The sequence below is a fragment of the Eretmochelys imbricata genome, chromosome 4 (genome assembly GCF_965152235.1).
Source record: "Eretmochelys imbricata isolate rEreImb1 chromosome 4, rEreImb1.hap1, whole genome shotgun sequence".
NCBI classification, from domain to species: Eukaryota; Metazoa; Chordata; order Testudines; family Cheloniidae; genus Eretmochelys; species Eretmochelys imbricata.
Genome location: NC_135575.1, coordinates 38,455,276 through 38,479,237, shown reverse-complemented (window position 1 = coordinate 38,479,237; position 23,962 = coordinate 38,455,276). Strand labels below are relative to the sequence as shown.

At 41.4% G+C, this 23,962-nt stretch overlaps 1 protein-coding gene across 1 annotated transcript in view; it reads right to left on the bottom strand.

Moving 5' to 3' along the window:
- Positions 1-23,962, bottom strand: part of ANK2 (ankyrin 2) — a 252,289-nt gene that overhangs the window by 223,170 nt on the left and 5,157 nt on the right. Inside the window, exon 2 of the mRNA XM_077814767.1 lies at positions 6,507-6,608. Within this exon, the coding sequence (XP_077670893.1) occupies positions 6,507-6,608 (102 nt within the window). The remainder of the gene's footprint in view (positions 1-6,506; positions 6,609-23,962) is intronic.

Here is a 23,962-nt window from a genome sequence, read left to right as displayed (position 1 = left end):
CCACGCCACTCCCAGAAGCAGCTAGTGCAGCCCCGCAGCCCTGAGAGTAGGAGGGGGTGGCAGGGTCTCCCTCTGCGCACTGCTCCTGCCTGCAAGCACCGCCTCTGCTTGCAGAGAGGAGCAGTATGCAGAGCCACATGCTCCCTGCCCACCCCCCCAGGGGCCACAGGGGCGCGTTGGCCCCTTCTGGGAGCAGTGTGGGGCCAGAGTAGGCAGGGAGACTGCCTCAGCCTTGCTGAGCCCGCTACCAACTGGGAGCCGCCGGAGGCAAGTGCTGCCCAGTGGGAGGCCGCACCCCAACCCCCAACCCCCTCCTGGAGCCAGCACCCCATACCTCCTCCTGCACCCTGAACCCCCTCCTGCACTCTGAGGCCCTGCCCAGAGCCAGCACCCAAATGCCCTCCTGCATCCCAAGCTCCAGCCCTGATCCTCCTCTCAGAGCCAGCACCCCATACCCCCTCCTGCACCCCAACACTCTGCCCCAGCCCAGAGCCCCCTCCTGCACCCACACTCCATCCTAGAGCTTGCACCCCTCACCCCCTCCTGAACCCCAACCCCCTACCCCAGCCTGGTGAAAGTGAACAAGGATGGGAGAAGAGTGAGCGGCAGGGGGAGGGACATGGAATGAGTTGGGGGGAGGCTTTGGGGAAGGGAGGGCCTTGGGCTGGATGCTGTGCATAACAGTGGCACCCTTTGTAACAGTAACAGCATTTCCAAAGGTGAGTAGTAATCCAAGGAGAAAAACTAGATCTCAACATTCTTTATGCTAATTTTATTGTACAACTATTTTGTAAAAACAACCAACCACTGATGGGAAAACAAACTAAAACGTGATAAATGGGCCTCTCTCATATACTCCATATTTACAAGTCTTTTTGCAACTCTTTGTAGTTATAGTTAAAAAAATCCAAAAAATGTGGCCCGTTTCCAGTCATTTGAGTCTCTAATAACAGCACTAATTGGCATTCGGCACTAGGGACATTGTTTACTGTAGGTGATTGTGAGCAACTAGATTTTAATCTGCTTGGACACACTTAAGCCTTTCAGCTAAAAATAATCCACTGAGTGTTTGCTTACAGCCAGATACCACACAGAAATAGCCAGGGAAACCTCAGACTTCTGCACTCTGGGTCAATAGCAATCAGATGCTTTGTGGGGGATGATACTTTAGATGGCCAGGAAGAAGGGGGTGGCTGATCCTACTGCTTTCCACAGTAAAAAGGGATGTCTACATATTGCATGGAACCTCTAGAATGTTTTCCACTGTGTTCATGTACATTTTCTAACTGGAGTTTTATCTTTCTTGTAGTGGGACAATCATGTCCACGTTTCCAGCAATTGTTCCCAAGGGAGGAGTGGCACCAATAGTTGTAAAACCTCCCATTACTTCATTTGAATCCATTTAAAACTGCCCTGGAATTATGAAGTGCTTCGGGACCCACATAAAACTACCTGAGGGTCAAGCACTGACTATAAAATTACAAAAAAGATGCTTTCTGAATTTTTAGATGCTAGGTCAGAGTTTGAGAATTAAATGATCAAAGGAGCCTCCTTCTCTCTAGCAAACAAGGAGGTCATCGCTAGCACATGACAACCACTGAAGTTGGAGATGCATTAGAAACCCAGTGCAGATAAGAAGAACCAACCTTCTAGAAGCACCTCTGTATTCACACCCTACAAACTATTGTAATAATCTTTATAAAATATGCCTTGTGAAGTCTCATTTGAAAACTAAAGTCACCACTGATCATTAATATTCTTGGGTGAGGTAAGTACACAATGTGTGTTAAGAGTTATGGACATAGTGGAATTATGACTAAATCAGCCACCTCAGGAGGAGCTGGTAAACAGGTCTGCTATTGACAACAGAATGTATATTTCATTCTCTGACCAGCCCTGTCTTCAGGCAAAGACAATGAAGGTCCATTTCTACACATTAGGTAAACAAAGCTATTAATCTAACAAGTGGGGGAAGAAAGAGCATGAAGTGTCCTTCACCACCAGACTCCATGTCACCTTCCTCAAAGCCTGAATAAACTTTACTTTGAGGGATAACCCTCAGAAGAATCCATTTCAAACATTTAATGGTTTATAAAGGAAGAGGGGTTGAACCTCAAATGATAAGCAATTGTGTCAACTGATTGTATACAATATAACTGTATTATAAAACTGTACAGAGTGAGGTCTTTTCTGAAAGCTAATGACACACTGGTGATTGATACCATGATGAAATGAATGTACTAACGCTATATGAGGAAATAAGGATACTTAATATTAGGTTTTAAAGTCTGTGGCCAAAGAGTGGGAAACAGGTTCCCTCTCAGACAAGAGAGGAGGCAGCCATCTACCTGTCTCCTATGTAAATTCAGCACAGTGGAATCAAAACAATGTAAGCCCCATTTACACAGAAATCAGAAAGAGGTGATGGGAAGTCCACCGGAAAGGAAAAACAGCATGAGGTCATCCTGCCTCTTAAAACAAAGTCTTTGAACGATATAAGAAAAGGTAGAAGCCATCTTTGGCATCCATCACTAGACCGACACAAGGCAACAGAGCTCTTGAAAGTTGAGAAAGATGGGTCCTTCAACCACAGGGGATGGGGGGGAAGTCATCTCTGGAAACTGAATATAGGTGAGAAACCATCTTGAACAAAGCGTGTACCTTGCTAGATTCAGTTTTAAATTTTTAGATGCATATTTTCACTTTTACATGTAACGCTTTCTAACTTTATTCATTTTATTTGGCATCACTTAACCTATGTCCTGTTAAAATATTTGTTTTATTTTTTTTTTTTTACCATAAACCATACAGAGAAGGGTTATTTACCATGGTTAAGTTAATAAGCTGTCATGTGCTTTTCTGTCTTTAGAGGAAAAAACTACTCTGTTATTTCTCTGAACTGTCCAGAAGAGGGCTTCACATTACAGAGCACATGATTTGGTGAAAATTCAGGATTGGAAGTGTGCTGGGGTCACCTTGATGTAACCAAGGCTGGTGGAAGCCTGAGTGGATTGTGGGGCCATAGACATACTACTAGGGTCAGAGCTGCTGAACCTGGATTGGCTACACAGCACACAAACACTCAGAGCATGACCTACATGTTTGTAGGTTGGCTCAGTGTCTCAGGCTGTGAGCTACAGCAGCAAAGCACTAAGTCACACAGGGTTGCTGGGCAAGTAGTGACACAATCCCTCACTGGTCTGGATTGCACCCTACGTTGTGATAGTATACATCTTCTGTTATAATTGAGAAATAAAGATTCAATATCCATCTTTCACCTATGTGGCCTGGTGAGAGATGGGCTAATTTTGTAGCTGTCCCAACCTACTTATAAATTGCCTTTCTTTTGCCTGAGTGGATTCTCAATGCCCTGCTTATGGAAAACATCCACAGATCCTCCACCTGACTCTCTAGGACAGGGGTGGGCAAACTTTTTGGCCTGAGGGCCACATCAGGGTTCCAAAACTGTATGGAGGGCCAGGTAGGGAAGGCTGTGCCTCCCCAAACCCTAACCCTATCTGCCCCCTCCCACTTCCTGCCCTCTGACTGCCCCCCTCAGAACCCCCGACCCATCCAACCGCCCCCACTCCTTGTTCCCTGACCGCCCCCTCCTGGGACCCCTGCCCCTAACTGCCCACGGGACCCCACCCCCTATCCAATCCCCCCTGCTCCCTGACCCCTATCCACACCCCCACCCCCTGACTGGCCCCCTGGGACCCCGCCCCCTAACCAAGCCCCCCTCTAAAGCCCCTTTCAGAATGTGGCCCTGCAAACATGGGCGGAGGACTCAGGAGGAGCAGAGGCAGCCGCGCAGCTGGAGAGAAGCAGCAGTTTCCCCTTCAAAGCGTCGCTTCTCTCCAGCCAGCTATGCGGCCACCCAGTGCTCCTCCCGAACCTTCCACCCACGTTTGCCGTGCTCCCGCCACCCACCTGCTCCCCTGAGGCTGCAGGTGAGCCTCCCTCCCTGCTCTCCCCTGCCCCCGCAGTGCAGCCCCCTCCTGCACAGGTGGGCGCAGCGCACTGAGGCTACGGGGGAGGGGAAATAGCGGGGGGCGGGGGCCAGGGGCTAGCCCCCCCGGCCGGGAGCTCAGGGGCCAGGCAGGATAGTCCCATGAGCCGGATGTGGCCTGTGGGCCGTGGTTTGCCCACCTCTGCTCTAGGAGTTAAATGCCTTATAGGGAAAATTTACTTCACGGCAATTCAAAGCAAGATGTGCACGGGGGGATTTAGGGACGTAGCAGAATCACCATAAAAGTAAAGAGGTCCCCTGCCAACTTCACAATTTGGTACCAACATGCTATTCCCCTAACAGCAGAATTATATAGCTTTATTTTTTAGTTATTGTATCTATTTAGTTTAGGCATTTATACAACAGCTGTGAATTGTACAAACACATTGTTTCTATCTTCTTTCATGTTTACTTGCTACACCTCCTGAGCAATCAAATTGCAGTAATGTAATCAGATCATCCTAGGGAAACATCATGGGAAACTAGATATAAAAAAAACTTGATATAAAAAAGAAAATGCGGACTCAAATTGGGGTGCTTATTAGTAAATTAGATTCATGCAGATCTTTATGTTTATTTCTGTGTACTTATTAAACAAACACAATATATTGCAATTTGGCAAGGTTCATTTCTCCTGGAATGTGTGTCAAAATACCAAATTTGCTAAAAAATCTTGACCAATAATAATAATAATAATAATAATTACATTAATTATTATTTATTTGAATTACTGTCACACCTAGGAGGCTAGTCATAGGTTCGGTACAAACACAGACCAAAACGACAGTTCCTGCCCCAAAGAGTTATTAATTATGGTATTAATGCATGTAAAACAAACATTCACTTTCTCAGATCTCCTCCTCTATCTTATTTATTTAGCTCACAAAAATAGTTTTATAGCCCACAGTCCTTAAACCTGTTCAAAACTCTGCTGCAGAAATCATCTTCCTGGCTTGTTGCTTCAATTGAATTGCATTCCTCCACTGGTTCCTCATTCTCCACTGCATCATGGACAAATTACTTCTTTTCACTTTTAAAACCATATTACGGCCTCTCTCTTATATGGCCTAGAGCCATCAACCTCCTCATTGGCTCTGCTAGTGTTACCAGCCTTTATTGCTCTTTAATCAAAGTTTCACACAAGCGCCTTCACACTTTCTTCTCTTCTGCATGTGAGGAGCTCTCTGTAAAGATGCCCACACAACACTTAACAATGGCTAGGCACTTGGTGTGCTGTGAATGTTGCTTTTTACATTCATTATAGTCGTCTCATTATTACTTTGTGCCGCTCTCCCAAATTGTGTCTTATCACATACTAAAACTGCAAGCTCTTTGGGGCAGAAACTGTCTTTGCATTTTAAGTGTGTACAATCCCTAGTGCAATGGAGTCATGATCCCCAGTTGGGTCATGAGGATGCTACTGCAGTACAAATAAATAACAATAAATAAATACTGGCTGCATGTTTGCATGACCTGTATCTTTGTAGGTTGGCTAAGTGTCTCATGCTGTGAGATACAGTAGCAAAGCACTCACGAAAGCTCATGCTCAAATAAATTGGTTAGTCTCTAAGGTGCCACAAGGACTCCTTTTCTTTTTGCGAATACAGACTAACACGGCTGCTACTCTGAAACCTAGCAAAGCACTGTAAGTCACACAGGGTTGCTGGAACGAGAATATGAAAAATGAGAGACAAGGTGGGAGAGAGGTAAATCTCAGCTTTGGCTGATGAGAGATACAAGCTTTTGAGCTTACACAGAATTCTTCAGGTCCTGAAGACCTCTCCCACCTTGTGTCTCTAATATCCTAGGACAGACATGCCTTAAACACCACTGCATATAATATGAAAAATATCAGTTCCTCTTATTTGTTTGAAAAAGAGTGAGTGCATGAGTAGCAGTGTGAAGAGGAGGACTGGGATAACTAGTGGACAGATATCGGTGGGGTGGTAGCTTGCATAGGTGACTGTTAAAGCTGGGAAGCTGAACCTCACTACACTCTGCTACCGCAATAGATAGGACACGAGAGGAGGAGCTGGAAGAAAAAAGTAGTAAGCCAGCTGCAGAGCACTCATCCATGAGAAAGAACTGCCCAGGAACAAACTCTTCCCAGCTAGTATGACTGGGAATCCAAGGTTTACATTAAATTATAACATTTTTTTCACACCCAAAGCCAATTTATTTAGCTAGAAAGTACTTTTTTAGTGTGGTTTGAATTGTGGTACTGCCAGGAATAAGGGGCTCAGAAAGGCTTGTTTGCTTACAATACAGATGTTCTATTAAATATGTGCTGTGGGCGTAGTCATCTGTGCCAAAGTGGATGCTCCAAGTAAAAGGCCAGGGCTGAAAATGTAGCCCAAACTGACTCAGAACTTGACTGTGAAGGTCTTAAATTGATCTAAACCATAAAGCCATGTAAGGTTTTCCTATTTGCAGGGTCCTTATCTGTTACATACAATACTTGTGTACAGCAAACAGATGCCCATGCAGTCTCTCTTACCTGATTACATGTGTTGATGTCTATTCCACCCTTCAGATATTCCACTACTTTGTCCAGATTGCCAGCTCTGGCAGCTCGAAGGAAGCTTGCATTGCTGTCAGACTGTGACAAGAGGAGGAAAAAAACAAAATTCAGATTACTGCTTTAAAGAGAATACAGCACTGATACAATAATAGGTATCCACATTGTATGCTGCAGCTGTAACAATATGGTGCAAAGAAAACTGTCCATACATTTTACCTTCATTGATTCCTATACACCCCAAACAGTACAAAATTGGCACAAAGGACCTATCGAGTCTCAGACTGAGCAAAATATTGCAACAATTGCCAAAGGTAAAAAATTAGTTAGCCTGAAGGAAGAGAGTAAAAATCCTGCTAGTTAGCATTAACAATAGTACTGAAAGGAACAGAGTCTAGCTAAGTACAACCAACTTGCCAGTCACAGAATCCCTCTATCTATATATGTGTCCATATAGGATAGTTTACTAACATTTCAGCAGGAACCTCTGATGACTCTAAGGTAGTTTACTAACATTTCGCCTGGGTCATAAGCAACCAATCATCTCTTCTGCTGTTGTTTCCATTATTGAGAGATAAATCTCACTAGAGTTTGGGCTCTTATTTGACCGTGCCTGGCTAACACTCACTCACTCAAAACACCCAGTAAAAATATTTGAATGAGAGAAGGCCCCAGCAGACATCCGTAATCAGCGGAGATGAGCATGACTAAAACAGCTTGAACACATGAACAATTATTAACAGAGTGTGTAAATGTGGCACGGCAGACAGCCCTAACATGTTTCCCAAGAAAACAGTGCTGCAGGTAGGTTTAACCTTGGGCCACAGACCCAAAGGGGATGAAGTACTCAGGTGAAGTATCTATATTCAAGATAATGTTGAAACCATCATCATTCCCCTCCTATGCTGTTTTTGCTCATATATTCACATTTAAAGTCCAACAGGTTTATTGCCAGTAACCCAAGGGAGTATCAAATGCTTTTAGCCCAGCTCCCTTTGTCTTTAATTAGAGCACAGAATTCAGATTGGCCAACAGACACAAACACAATGATGCACATATGTGAGCCTGCAGTTAAGTCAATTGCCAATTAATACAGCTGTCAGCAGAGAGAGAAGAAAGGAGTGCTATAGCAGCAGGGTTAAATCAGTATGATTATGGTCATGTATGAAGATTTGGGGACCTAACGAAAGAGAGAGTAATTCTTGCTATTTTATACTTTCTGCAGGCAGTACAGAAAATGCAATTTGAAGGGAAAGGCTAAATAAAAAAAAAAATCTACTAGTATGTTTTTGACTGGTAACATTCTTTCTAGCACAGGAGGAAATTATTGGGATCATAGTGATGCAGAAGAATAGGCATAAGAATGGTCTGCTACTTAAAGTTTTGCTGAAATATCTCACACTTACATTAAACACATCTTCCATCTACTCCCATCTCCCTGCTAGGAGCAAGACTGCGAAGCCCATTCTCCTGAAGGTCCCACAATACTCAAAGCCAGCTTTTGTGCAGCTTAATAATACTAATCACATTGATCCATTTATTTCAACCACCACTGTTCTTCATCCCTCCATAGGAGATCAATTTACATCACTGGTTCCTACCTATTTTAATCTACAGCAGATGGAGATCATTAGAACTATTCTTTTTGCAACTGTATTTCATGCCAAGACAAAAAATTTCCTTCCAAATTCCTTTCAGCAAATTTCAGTACATTTTCCACGTCTTTTATGGTGTTAAGAAAACAGACGATCTTTCTTACACACAGCAGGGTGGAGAAGAAAGGTAGCATAGGAATTTGGATTTACAGAGCCTGAGGCATGAGCCAATCAGGCATTGGATGAAGCATGACACAGCAGCAGTCTCTGCCACATGCTTGAAACTGTATCAGTGGAACACTGGGGATCGGCAGACTATGTGAAAGGGGTCCACAAAAGGTTGTTGTTACCAAAAACAGTGCTTTTCAACCTGTGGTCCGTGGACCTCTGGAGGTCTGCAGACTATGTCTAAGATTTCCAAATGGATCCACACCCGCATTTGAAATTTTTTAGGGGTCCAGAAATGAAAAAAGTTTGACAACCGTTGGTCCATATCAAAGGAGATCTTGAGCAGTGCAGCATCTTCTGTATTACACGTGTGTGCACACAGCAAAATTATACTGTAATTTTTACTTGACCTTGAAAAAAATCAACTGTCTTGAAGTAGAAGCATTGACAAAGGGTTTTAAACACATAAAACCCTAACTGGTGTGGTACCTGCCTCCTTGAATGACTGCGTCTCTTCATGTGATACTGCTGGAATTAAAAGCAGGAGAGGTGCTCATGCTGAAGCCTCCTCCCCCAGTGTAGAAGAGTTTAAAAGATGGCCATTGAGAATGTCCTGCCAGCATCACTTGGCTTCAGAATTTGCTCCCCACCCACTTGGTCTCAAATATCCTAGATGTGTTGACCTTCAGGTCATACTACAGGGTTGAGCTTTGTAGGAGAGATTCTGAAGAGTAGGAGGTTGGTTGAGGAGCAATTTCTTAGAAAGGGTGAGGTGTTTGGTGGGTTTTTTTTTTCCTATTTTTTCTTTTTAATGAAAAGTTTGCTTGCTTGCTGTTGGTTTGTGCTTAGTTGTGATTTTAAACAATTGTCAAAGCTGCCCAGATGTTGGAATAGGGGTGTTGGGTTTGTATGTTACAAATCTAAATTAAAGTTTTAGAAGAGCTAACATTTAGGTTTATATTTGTGTCAGAACTTTAAGAAAAAAATATATGTATCAATTCAAGCATAGAGAGAAAGGCTACAGATCCTTACAAAGGTCTCCACCATGAGGCAAAACTTCAAGAGCTGAACATATTTAGCCTTTAAAAAAAAAAGAATAGGAAAGATTTGATTGCAGTGCATAAATATTTTAAAGGGTGACACCTGCACTTTGGGACAGACCTGCTCTTATTACAGAGAGATGGTAAAAGAAGAGGTTGTGATGGGACATGTTTGGAATTTATTATATCAAGGGGATTTATATCAAAACCTCAGCAGAGAGAAAAGGAGCAGGTACTACCGCTGAATTTGGATTGAAGGACGAACCAGCGCTTAATGTACTCTCTGTACCAGTTGAAAAGCTGGGCTGGCCAGTCAAGTGGGAGATCAAGCAGACCAAAAGTTTCTACACCTTGTAGGACATACTTGTGAAAGCACAGTGTGAAATCATTAGTCAAAGGGTAGTGAACGTATTTTAGTTTGAAAGTTAAAAGGATCAACTGCAGTTTGTTTTCTTTGCTCGCACAATAGCAAGCCAGATAAAATCTCCATCCACCAACTGTTTGCCACTATAGTTTTTGGTCCTGAGTGACGTGGAAAGAACCACAAAAACTTCTCTCTCTGGAAAATATGTACTTCAGCTATAAATATTAGGGTTGAAATTTTTAAAGGAACCTAATAGAAGCAGTTGCTCAAATTCCACTGTAATTCAATGAGAGTTTGAGACATAAATCTCTCAGGCCCTTTGAAAGCCCCAGCCTAATCTTAATTTCCCCCCTCTCACCTCTTCCTCACTGCCACACGCACTGCACGTACATTATTTCCCCTTCTCTTTATGGTACTCCCTCTCATGTTATTAAACATCTTCTCTATCACTGGCTCTGCCAAGTATGGAACAGCACGATAGTACAGGTTGTGAGTGCAGATGCATGTGACTGCTGCCTATAGTGTCAACGCACAAACACAAACAGATGAAATAGCATTTGCCACGGAACCATATCGTACGTTGATTACAATCCATTCAGCGCTTTACAAGTCACTGATGTGAAAGCCCATTGAGCTCAAATGAAATCCCTGATATTCTCTCCTTTTCAAACCCTCCTCCCTTTTTTAAAAAAACAGGTAGAGCAGAGTATCTGCTCAGAAGGAAATTGATATGGCTTCACAGTAACTTTACAGAGTGAGAACACATTTCTCCTAAATAGGGGAAAGAATCACTTTTAATCACTTATAATGGAGGAAATGATGAAATTCTGGCTAGTTCCATCAACAAAGTATGGTCACTAGATTTTCTAGAATCCCATTAGAATCAAAATTAGTTTCTTCTTTTAATAAGAGTTTTCCAGAGTATCAATAAAAATATAATTCCAACCAAAACTTTGAAATAATGGGCCAACTTCATCTTGTGGACTTCAGTGGAGTTACATCGTAGGAATTTGGTCCAGAATACCCAAAGGCAAGTTAATTACCGGAAGCAGACCTGGTTTAATCTACACAAGACAAATTAGTTAATTATTTGTGTTACTGTAGCACCCAAAGACCTCAAATAGGATCAGGCTTCATGCTCTCTCAGGACAACAAACACATTCCTTGGTTCAAAGAGCTTACGATATAAAAAGGAAAAAACAGATGTGGGGGGAAAAGAGATACAACATACAGACATAGGCCGGGGTCCTGCAAGTGGATCCACACTGGCAGACCCTTTTGCCACGGAGGTCTGACTGCAGGGCCAGGGACAAACTGCTCAGGTCACTGAAAGACACATGTCTATAGTCACAGGCAGTTTGTTATCTTCTTTTATTTGTTTTGTCTTTTACGTTTTTCTGTTTTCAATTTTCTTACATAAAACAGAATTTCCTTTCCCTATTCTATATAGAAAATCATTGACTATTTTTTTAACTGTTTTTATTAATTTCTTTTAAAAAAACACCTGTTTTTCTTTGTAAAATTAGCAAATATCCCTGCTGCCTACCCTGAAATAGATTTTTTCCTCAAAAAAATCCGATTTAAATAAAAAAAATTCTTCTAAAGATAGTTTTAATTAAGATACATTGTAGCTCAAAGAGACAATATATTCATGTAATATTTAAGAAAAGTTTTATAAATGAGTTCCAATAGTTTGTGGATTAGGGACCCAATCTTATGGGATTCCAGGGGCTTCTGTATAGATTATTTAGGTTAATCTTTCTCTCTAACCAATGGGACTCAGTGCTCAGTCTAGAAGACACCATCAGAGATGCTTAGTTTTGCAGTTCTCAAATGTGGATTTGTGTCTCCAGAGATAACATGATTGTTAACAGCAAAATATGTTTTTAAATAAAAATAAATAATTATTATATAGAGGTGAGAAATAACAGACCTCAACCCTATTTTCTCTCTGCACATTTGTGAACACAGAGTCAATCCCTTACCTCTTTCTAAAAGTGAAAAGTTTCAAAAAGTTCAATGAATAGAAGATTGTTAGGGGCGGAATAGATCTGGACAAGGAGAAGTCTGGAGATAATGTAAGAAGGGAGGGACAGGCAGTAGAAACAAAAGTGAAACTGTTTGAGCAGCATATTCCAGAAGTCTTGAGGTCTTTCTGAGTGTAGCCTTCACTGATTTGAGATCTACCATACCATTCTCTCACTAGAAGGGAAATCCTATAATAGCAGCAGGCCATAAAAGAGACCCACTTTGGGTCTCATCTATCTCTGAGTTGTGAAGAATATGTATTAAGGTTATAACACCAACAAGAATGCACTTTTATGTAGAAATCCATGATTAAATCAAGTCTTCCTGACTAGTGATTTAAATCATGATTTAAATCAAATCCACCCTGATCTCCCTACAGCAATAAAAGCTAGACGACATCATCAGTCTACTGTTTTCATGAAAGCAACTCTGCTGCTGCCAGGTTTCCTCCTTCCAGAGAATGGGAGGAGACTCAAGTCCCCAACCCATGGCTCCTGCATCACTTGCCTTATTGGGAAGTAGGGCCTGAGAGTGCTTACGGAATCTGGTTCTCCGGTATTGGGGAAAGCAACTGAAGAGCATGAGCAGAATCTCAAAGTCAAATAAAGTTTCAGTAGCTTTGTAAATTAATGACTTATCCATCACGGACATCTTTGGCATTTATTGCATTGATAAGAACCATAATGATGCTTTAAGAGCTCCCCTGCGTTCTGAAGTGTAATTCTAAATTAATTGGTTGGACTTTTTTTCCCCCAATACATTATCCAAGTTTATTTTTCCGTTCTTCTCTTTGTGGATCTTTGAACATGGTCAGAAACAAACACACACACACACACACCCTTATAGCGTTCAGGTGCATTATACTCAGTACACTCAGAAAAGAGAACAGAACATATTGTTGGTGTAGGCCAGAGATGGGCAAACCATGGCCCACGGGACCGTCCTGCCTGGCCCCTGAGCTCCCAGCTGGGGAGGCTAGCCCCCAGCCCCTCCCCCACTATCCTCCCTCCCCCACAGCCTCAGCACGCCGCGCCGCCAGCACAGGAGGGGGCTGCACTGTAGGGGCAGGGGAGAGCAGGGATGGAGGCTCACCTGCAGCCTCGGGGAGCAGGCGGGCGGTGCAGGTGGCGGGAGCACGACCGGAGGACTCAGCAGGAGCACCAGTGGCCACACAGACGGCTGGAGAGAAGTGGTGGTTTGAAGGGGAAACTGCCGCTTCTCTCCGGCTGCACAGTTGCCCCGGCTCCTCCTGAGTCCTCTGCCCATGTTTGCAGGGCCACATTCTGAAAAGGCCTTTAGAGGGAGGCCTGTCAGGGGACGGGGAGGGTTGGATAGGGGGTAGGATCCCGGGGGGCGGTTAGCAGCAGGGGGTCCCAGGAGGGGGTGGTCAGGGGACAAGGAGCAGGGGGGTTGGGAAGTGGGAGGGGGAGGTTAGGGTTTGGGGAGGCACAGCCTTCCCTACCCAGCCCTCCATACAGTTTCAGAACCCCGATATGGCTCTCAGGCCAAAAAGTTTGCCCACCCCTTGTGTAGGCCAATATATTTTTCATTATAGAAAAGGAGGAGAAGCAAGCAATGATGTTCTTCATTTAAATCCATTTGAAACATATATCTCACAACAACATCCAAGGGACAAAGATCCAAAGCAGCAATTCAGCGAAAGCTGCTTATAGAGGTCCAGCCACCTCCCATGTGGCTTAGGGTCATGCTACAGGCAGCCTAACTCACTTTCCTCTCTTGAGCTGTTCAAGAAACTCAAAACTCTTTGGTCCATTCCCATCACTTTTTGGGTTGTACTTAATTAAATAAAGTTTTCAAGTCCATCCAAAAGTCCACACAAACAAAAGTTTCTCATCCTCCTCCCAGGCCTTGCTGCATGGGGCCCTTCCTGCTTTAGTGGGCCCTATCTGGCTGTCCTAACTCCCAGGACTCTCTACTGGAGCCTGCTCAGTCCTAGCTGTCTCCATTGCCCTAGAGCAGTAGGAGCCTGCAGTCACCTGGTCTGTCCCAGGTATGGCTCATTCTGTAATCAGGCTTGCCTAACCCTCCAGCCCTTAAGCGGTGAGCCACCCTGTTACACTGATATTAGACATGATAGTAATACAGAACATGGAGTATATTGTTATGTATTTCTTAATTATAAACTCACAAATACCAATGAAATATTCCACTTTCATGAGCTTTTCAAAGATGCAGTACTACATTTCAAAGCCTGGACAACCTAACAGGTCGCACTTAAGTCAGAATACTAATGTGTGTAATTTACTGTGCCAGCTTGCTCTGCCAACTCTGCAGTTTTTTAAGGCAAGATCTTTTTTCCTTCCTTGTAACTGTCAAGGTCTAAAGAAGCAAGTTTTTACCAATACTACTGTCTATATAATTTACCAACTGGTATTCTCATAAATTCAGATCTACTCTCTGAAAATGTTATTACTACTCATCAATCTCAGGATTTTCTTTAGTTTGAGGTTCTGTGAAACCATGGTTTCTGGTTATTGCAGGCTTTCTCCATCGCTTGAATAATCCTTGGGGAAGTATTTTGTTTCCCTGTGGGCAGATATTCATTAGAACTCATGACACCTCTCAATGGCACAGCAGTTGAGAATATTAGTCCAGCTGATTCTTCAACTTTTGGTTGACTACATGATGTTACCACCTGTCACTGTGACTTTTTTGGGCAGGGGGAAAAATGATAAAAAACCCAGAGAATTTATTGTACTGTTTGTTACCAAATGCACTTTCCATTCCTATGCACATCCTTCTGAGCTCTCTAATAGATGGTAGAAATTCACAGACCACAGTCAAGTTTCCACTCTCTCTATAAAAGAAAATGTACCACCAACAAAAATCAAGGCCATCTCTAGAAAAGAAGAAAACTAGGTGCCTTAAGCATTTACCAGCAAAGTCTAGGGTTGCCAATATTAGAAGCTTGTATTTATGGACACTCAACTTTAGGTGCCCCCAAACTTTCATTTGTACACACTCAAACTGTATTTGCACATGCAAATCAGAGATTTTGGCCATTAAGAATTAGGCACAGTTATAGCCATTAAAAGGAAACATAAGACCATGGGAGCTATAGGTCATCCCATGTTATGAAAATGAATGATACTATGCTGCATTTCTTGTGTAGAACTTAACCATTAAAGAATATTCAACTGATATTTTACAGTAGAAAGTAACAAACTGACAAGCTTGGTGCATCAACATGTTTTTCTTCTAACACGTATTATTTTGAGAGGTCTCTGCTGAGGTGAAAAATACAGTGGTAGTGTGTTGGGGTTCCCTTACCGCTCATAGCACCTCCTCCTGGCTGTTCTGGGAATTAGCTCCGCCAGGTGCTGCACCCTTCTCAGCAGTCTCTCTACCCATCATCTTCTCTCAGCGTATAGCCTCTCTTGCTCTCCGAGCTGCAGCTTCTGGTCTGCGGTGTGGCCCTCTGGCCAGGTCACTAAATTCTATCCCTTCAGGGGAAACTGCAGTCCTCCCAGACCAGCTGTCCGGCTGACATCTCCAATGCCCTGTGTCACTTGTGTAAATATCCAGTGGCTAGTAGGAGAACCCAGGACCACCCTCTGCGCTGGATTCCAGCCCAGGGATCCTATAACATGCAGCCAAGGCCTGTACTGTCTTAGCCCTTGCTGCTGTTTCCCTCTGCTTCTTCCTACATAACTGGCTCCCCTCCCTCTTTGGGTTTGCCAACCTACTCTCCCTCCTCTCAGGAAGTGACTATAGACTCCTTCTCATTTGCTCTCCGCTCCTGGGCTTTATATAGGCCCCTCCCGTTCCTGTCCAGCTGAGCCTGCTTCTAATTAGTGGCCTCCTTGCAGCCTACATCTCTCCCCTACTTGCTGCTTAATTGGTTAATTAGGCCTGCCTGTCCTAATTTACCCTTTTAGGGCCAGTGTGGGGAAATACACTCTATCACAGGTAGTTACTGTAATGTTTCATCGGCCCCTGGAAGAAATGTGCATTTTTTACAGCAACTGTGATAGAACCAGTATTGTTTACCATACAGTCCTGCGGTACATTTCCCAAGTGCTGATCCCAAACCAGGTCTTCACTACAAAAGGCCTTCCAGTAAAATTGTCGTGCTAGAAAACTGGGAAACTGGGATAGTTTTGTTTAATTCTCCTCTTTATTTGCAATGTAATAGTAATACTAACAGATATTTTAGTTTTGTGCATTATGCTTTGGTATCGTGTATTCTGTAAATAGAAACACTCCTTGTACTACTTTTGAATAAATCTGCTTCCTATATTTTGGTGACTTCCACGTTATTATTTCATTAAAATACAAAAAAAAAATTCTTTAACATAACAATAAGGTTAATCATTTAACAATTATGCCAGTTTTGAAGATCTCGTTTCTTCTATGTCAACCCTCTTCCATACCAATTTGCCAAGACACCTTTCAACCCTCAAGCAAGTCTCTACTAAAAACACATTTCTTTCCTGTTTTCCCCTTTGTATTCCAACTTCTATTTCTCTTTTTAGACTGCAAGCTCTTTGGAGCACAAACTGTCTCATTTTGTGCCCTGTGTGCTTCAGAAATAGTCCTGTTCAGAAGTCTAGAAATGTAAAATATAACTTTACCTCTGCCCCCATATATATGAACGACAGTATATATATATGTAGTAAATGTTCATGAACACATACTATTTCTCAAACAATACCCAATAATATTTCATGATGTTTTTTCTGCTCTTATAGAAAAAAGATTCATTCTTGGAAAATGTATAAGCTATGCAGGATCATAAAGATTTCCGTTCAGAATCTTTTTCTGTATTGAAAACTGTCTGCAGAGGAAGCTTGTTATGTTGAAAACTCTCTCCATAGTCCCAATTAACATAACATGTAACTGATGATGTTAGCTCTGATGTTAACAAGTTACTACCACAATGTGCAAAACCAACTTTTAAAATCTCATAGTTTTGTTTTGGTTATTTACTCATACAAAAAAAGGGTCATAGTGCAATGTTGAGTTGGTTTTGAGTTATGTATGAGTTAAAAAAGATCTTAAAATTTACTTTAAGTGGGAAAAGTGTTTTTCACCCAGTGTCAAATAGTGCAAAAACAATTGATGTGATCTTGCTCCAATCTTTCTATATAAAAAAAGTTAGATTTTTTTTTAAAGTTACTTTTTGCTTGTGACTGAACTTGAAGAATTTCAGCCAGAATGAAGACATGTTCCAAAAGCAATGAACATGTATAAATATATTATGAAACTCCTGACATAACATTAACTACAGTAGTGGCAACCAGTTTGACTGGTTAAATACAAATTTACTTTTATCAGTATCTACTGTAATTCTTAAGATATTAGACACAGGAAGGCGAAGAGGAAAACATTTTAGAGAAATAATATTTGCTAAAGAATGGCTGACACTGGCTGTGATTTCAACCTCTTGCTTGAGGACTAGTACCAATGCCAGAATTTTTGCCTGCATGTAACACTTGTTAAACCACATATAATTTAGGGACTCCTAGTAATTGAGCTATACACTATTGTTGAAAGTAATCCCGTATTTGAATAGTTAGCAGTCTTCCTTTTGGGTCTCATATGCTCTGTTCAGATTTCTATTTTCTTACTTAGCTTTCTATTAATGCTTCTTCTTATCAAAATGACATTCTAAAAATGTTACAGCCAGGAAAGTCATAGTTAAAAGTGAAACTCTCTACTCAATCCACCTTCCTGTATTTATCAACTGCAGCACGTATGGTGAGGGACTACCCTGTCTTAGAACCCGGTTGAATGCTGGGTATGATCAAGTGAGTTTAGAATAAAAATTCAGTTTTATGTCTGAATCCTATAGATTTTGTGGATTCACTTTTCAGTTACAGGGTGACAGGCTTCCTATTAAATTACCAAAGCCATCCAGTCTACCATGTTAAGTCATTTTTATTGCAAAACAAAATGTATTATTATAGGGACCAAGTTGGAATTTTATGACTGGGAAAGAGGTTCAAAATTCCCTTTCTATATACAAAATATTTATAAAAGTTAACAGCTTTTTACCTGCTATAACTACAGCATAGAGCAACAGTTAATGGCATCACTAACAGATAAAATAGCACAGGGAACTGCATTCCATGCACGGCTTTACAGGTAATATTTACAATCTTTTACAGTAAATATGGCATCCTCAAGACCACTTTGCAAACATTAAGGAATTTAATCTCACCATTTCCCTGCAAGTTAGGTCCTGTGTTTCAAACAAGGAAAATGAGAAATAACGAGGGAGAATAACTATCTTGTCCAAAATCACAAAGGAAATGGATGAAGGAATGGCAACTAGAAGCCAGGCCTGTTGACCTATTCCTGTGCCTTAAACACAGTGTGTTAACTGAAGGGGGAAAGCATGAAATTCAAAACTGAAGTACTGTGCAGTTAAGCAAATAATGTATTTTATATATTAACTTTTATGTCTAAATATGTATTCTACTGATGATCTTAGATCTCAAAGAACTTTTCTTTTTTTCCTTTTTAAGTTCACCTTTAAAATGTTGACTATAAAACACAGATCCGATCTTATGGAATCCACTTAGTTGGATATGACCTTGGAGGATAAAGAACTCTGATCCTGATGGACAGGTGAGCAACAAAATATGCTTATTAACTTGTCTCTGTTATATGCCAGCAGATTCAATCAATTACCAATCCTAAAAATGTTCAGATGAAATTGGCCTTGTATTATCATCAAATATACACCATTTCTGTCCAGGAACACAGAAACTGTCATTGTGAAGAGCTTCTGGTTTTATTTGACAGTGTTACAACCACTCACAATGTTTAGAATGGCAAAGAAGTGTTTGTAAACCAGCTGCTTTCATAGTGCAATGCTGATGGCTTGTTAACTCTCTTAATGTGGAATTTAGTCCATTAAAAAATCCCTTCATTCTTTGCTTGTTCATCACATTAAAATATACAAGTTATGTCTGGAAAACACAATATATGTGGTTCAGCCATCCACAATAGTAAAGCCACATGGTATAAGATCCAGTTTCTGTCTTTTTTGATGTTTCCAAGCTACAAGATGCAGAAATATATATATTATATATAATATATATATATTATATAGAATATATATATATCACACACACACACTTTATAACATGAAAACATTTCTCATTAGTTTTTTATTATGCCAGACTTCCTATAGTGTTAAATTTACCATCATATCCCTGGGGCAACCACTAAATTTTTGTCCCAATTGATGTGATTAATCTCTGGTTTTAGAGACCATCTGTTTAAAACCAGACAGCATGCAATTGGGTGTAACTCTATAAAACTGCACAGAAGCTGCACCCTTACACTGCATATTTTATATGCAGATTTTTTGCCACCATATTCAAATGAATGAAACTCGAAAAGAAAATATTTGTATGTAGAACCTTTGCTGCAAAACCTTGAGAGCTACAATTTCTTAGCCACTTGCATCTTATCTTCTATGTTCAGAACAATCTTCTATACTGATCTCAAAGTGCTGGTGCTCTCCAGAGGGCATCACCATTGAACAGTGACATGGCTTTGTGAATAGCAAGCCTAAAATGGAGCTGTGAGCCAGAATGCCAAGGCATTTTTTGAGAAGAGTATCACAACACATTATCAAACTTTCTGATATGCTGGCAACTGGCAAAGCTATGTCTTTCACTTGTAGCAGATTAGGCTCAGTGATCTGACACTGGTAGGTCTGTAAACGGCTGAGTAAAGAGAAGTAATGATATCAGAGATGAAGAGTTATTTCCCAAGCTTTATTAAGAGTAGGTAGATTTCATACGCAAACTAACTATATATACTATATATATGCACTATATATATAGTAGCATTTTTCATTTCCAGCGCACTTTCCTTTGAGATAGGTTTTACAGAGTAGTTAAGTGACTTGCCCAATTATCATGTAAGGTGTCAATTTCAAATAACTCAGTAATTTTATTACTATTTCTGTGCTCAAACCAATTGTGCAAATTTTTCTGTACACGCAAGTTGCACAGGTATCTTCTTATTACTCATCCTGGCATATGCCTTTTCCTTATAAAAGGCACAGAATTAGTTAATTCAGAGCTAAAAAATTTTAAAATTAAAACAGCAATCTGAATAAACAAATAGGTACATTATTAAAGATTCTTTGAATGGGATTCATGTATAAGGAAAGGGCACAACAAAACTTCACAATTATCTCATCTTCTCAAACCTAATTACCAGCACGCGAACTTAACCATATGAATTACTGAAAAGATGGCCAAAATGGAATGGCAACTTTTCCTGTATGGGAGTCCTTGCACAAGCCAAGGCCTCTTTAACAACATGCAGCTGATTGAGTCTCTCTTTGGAGAACAATTTAACTATTGCTTTAATCTCAGTGGCTTTGACCCATTAATACTTACTACCCCTCTATAGAGGCTGGAGGTGACAGCTGTCAGGAAAGGTTTTGGTAAAAACAACAAGGAATCCTCGTGGCACTTTAGAGACTAACAAATTTATTTGGGCATAAGCTTTTGTGGGCTAGAACCCACTTCATCAGATGCATGGAGTGGAAAATACAGGTGCAGGTATAAATACTTGAAAAGATGTGAGTTGCCTTACCAAGTGTGAAGTCAGTCTAACGAGACAATTCAATTAACAGCAGGATACCAAGGGAGGAAAAATAACTTTTGAAGTGGTAATGAGAGTGGCCTATTTCAGACAGTTGACAAGAAGGTCTGAGTAACAGTAGGGGGAAATTAGTATTGGGGAAATTAGGTTTAGGTTTTGTAATGACCCAACCACTCCCAGTCTTTATTCAGGCCTAATCTGATGATGTCCAATTTGCAAATTAATTCCAGTTCTGCAGTTTCAAGTTGGGGTCTGTTTTTGAAGTTTTTTTGTTGAAGAATTGCTACTTTTAGGTCTGTTATTGAGTGACCAGGGAGACTGAAGTGTTCTCTTACTGGTTTTTGAATGTTATGATTCCTGATGTCAGATTTGTGTCCATTTATTCTTTTGCGTAGAGGCTGTCCAGTTTGGCCAATGTACATGGCAGAGGGGCATTGCTGGCACATGATGGCATATATCACATTGGTAGATGTGCAGGTGAACGAATCCCTGATGGTGTAGCTGATATGGTTAGGTCTTATGATGGTGTCTCTTGAATATATATGTGGACAGAGTTGGTACTGGGGTTTGTTGCAGGGTTTGGTTCCTGGGTTGGTGTTTTTGCTGTGTGGTGTGTAGTTGCTGGTGAGTATTTGCTTCAGGTTGGGGAGCTGTCTGTAAGTGAGGCCTGGCCTGTTCCCCAGGGTCTGTGAGACTGAGGGATCGTCCTGCAGGATAGGTTGTAGATCCTTGATGATGCGCTGGAGAGGCATTTGCAGCCATTAGATCAGTTCATCTTGGAATGTTGTGAAGTAGACTAAAAAGTTGACAAAACTTTCAGTGGAGCTAGTTTTGCAATACAGCAACTGATCTGGGCCTAAATCACAATCCTGCATCTGAACACCCTGGCCATCACAGAGATTGGCATATGGGTCCAAACTCTGGTACCAGGCCTATTGCTACTTATTACAAAAACATTGTTTGTTATCATAAAAGCATGCAGGGAAAATAGATACAAGAAAAAATATTTTCATTTGTGTTGTGTACTATATTAGGTGCAGTTTCTTCATGGACCTGCGTAGTCATTAAAATTACCTTCATTTGTATCAAATTAATATTGGCTTGCATACATTTAAATAAAAATCTGAATACCATAGGAAGTACTATTAAGGAATAGCTAGGAGCCAAAAGTTATGCGTCGCCTAAGGAGATGGGAAGAATGAATATAGTTTGCCTTTATTTGGTATATGAGGTGATTATAGCTCTCTTCTACTAGAGGAAGAAGTTGCAGCCACGAAGAAATAAAGCGTGTAATTATATTTAAGATTTAGTGTGTCACTAAGAAAAAAATATTACCATAGATTCATAGATATTTAGGTCAGAAGGGACCATTATGATCATCTAGTCTGACCTCCTGCACAATGCAGGCCACAGAATTTCCCCCACCACTCCTACAAAAAAAACCTCACACCTATATCTGTGCTGTTGAAGTCTTCAAATCGTAGTTTAAAGACTTCAAGGAGCAGAGAATCCTCCAGCAAGTGACCCGGGCCCCATGCTACAGAGGAAGGCAAAAAACCTCCACGGCCTCTTCCAATCTGCCCTGGAGGAAAATTCCTTCCCGATCCCAAATATCGCGATCAGCTAAACCCTGAGCATATGGGCAAGATTCATCAGCCAGATACTACAGAAAATTCTTTCCTGGGTAACTCGGATCTCACCCCATCTAATAGCCCATCGCAGGCCATTGGGCCTATTTATGAACATTTAATTACCAAAACCATGTTATCCCATCATACCATCCCCTCCATAAACTTATCAAGTTTAATCTTAAAGCCAGATAGATCTTTTGCCCCCACTGCTTCCCTTGGAAGGCTATTCCAAAACTTCACTCCTCTGATGGTTAAAAACCTTCGTCTAATTTTTAGCTATGAAAGAGAATAGGCTTAGCAAGGTATTGCAGAAAAGGAGCTGAGAAAATAGAACAAGGTACAACTTTCATGTATGCTGTTATCTCAAGCATCTTTTGGGGGATAAATTAATTAATGCTGGTTTTAAAGCTTTTTCAAAGTATTTTTAATATGTGTAAGTGACACTTTCATAACAGGTCATACGAGGTCTCATCATAGATTTGTGTTTTTAAAAGATAAAGGGGTCCACAGCAAGTTGTATTCGACACACTGAGCTTCCTCTAACTTCCAGCACATATATTTTTCTTTCAACAAACGTAACTAATGGGGAAATTTAAGTCTTGCTAATAATTCCTGGGGTGTTACAAGGTTATACAAGGTAGAGTTAATGCATTCAGCATGGAGATTTTTTTCAGGATTCTGGAGCTCTGAATAGCTTTCCATCGGGATATTTTAGGGGAAATCTAGGTTTCAATTGCTATGGTTTGTGGTTCTAACATGAAAAATCCCATTTGTTCACTATTAACGTTTGAGTTTCCTTGTACCCTGTTATTGTCTCTCAAAGACAATAATGTCTCTCAAAGCAATAATGATATATGGCATTGTTCCACACCTTTGACTTTTTTGCTCCTTCACGACTCCAGAACCATACAACGATTATATTTTTCTTACGTTTCTTTACATTTTTCTTAGCCATCAGTAGTTCCTCTTTCCAGAAGACTTGAGATTGCCTTCCTATTGATATGTATAGATGCTAACCCAATCGTGTTTCCAAAACCAATTAAGTCCATCTCTATTCAGCAAAGCTCTTAAGTGTGTGCTTAATTTTCAGCATCTGCTTAAGTCTTATTGACTTCAACTGAAACATGTTCATTATACTAAGTGTTTAAATTCTTTGCTGAATAGAGATGGACTTAAACACATGCCTAATTACTTTGCTGAATCTGGGCCAATATCATCATCAGTACCAGCAGGCAACACTGATGCAAAAACTTGTTAAGCATCAGAATCAACCTTGGTTTGAATCCAAGTTGCAAAAGTCTTCTATAAAACCTTTGTGGTACTTAGCTCTCTAGCTGCCACAGACATTTGTAGGAGTCCTCCCACCATATTCATTAGTCTGGCATAGTGGACTCACTGCCAGCTGCCTTTCCCTAAGTCAATGAAGGACTTGTGAGAGCAAAGAAAAATCTGGATATAGCACTTGTTCCGGGGAGGCTGACCGCTGTAAGTGAAGCAGATCCAGCTCCCACATGCCAGAGTAAATGCTCCTTCCCACTTGGCTAATTAAGAGGGCCGGGCAGCACCTAGAGGCTAAAAAAAAAATTATTAGGGAGAGTCACAGTGAGTCTGAGCAAACTGGTTCAGTCAGGAATGCCAGGAGATGAAAGTTGCCAGAAATTGATTATGGTTCCTGGGAGAAGGCTGAAGGCAAGAGAGCAGTAAGAGTGGGTTTGGTGGCTGGCCTCCCCAAGCTGAGGGCTGACGGCAGGAGCAGCAGCAGCAGCGGAGGGAGTTTCCTGGAGATCTGGAGCCAGAGAGGACTGATGGCAGGGAAAGATGGAGAAGCTTACCTGCTGACATCCCCAGGAATGGAGAGTAGGACTCAAGGGAACTATGAGAGGGCCAGGGGAAATGAAGTATGCTCCCTAGCCAGGATGCATCCCCAGAGAGCAATTCCCATCGAAAAGAGCAGGGTTGCACTCCTGTTGGAAGGGCTGGGGTAGCTGTCCTGCTACAAGGACAGGAGAGGACT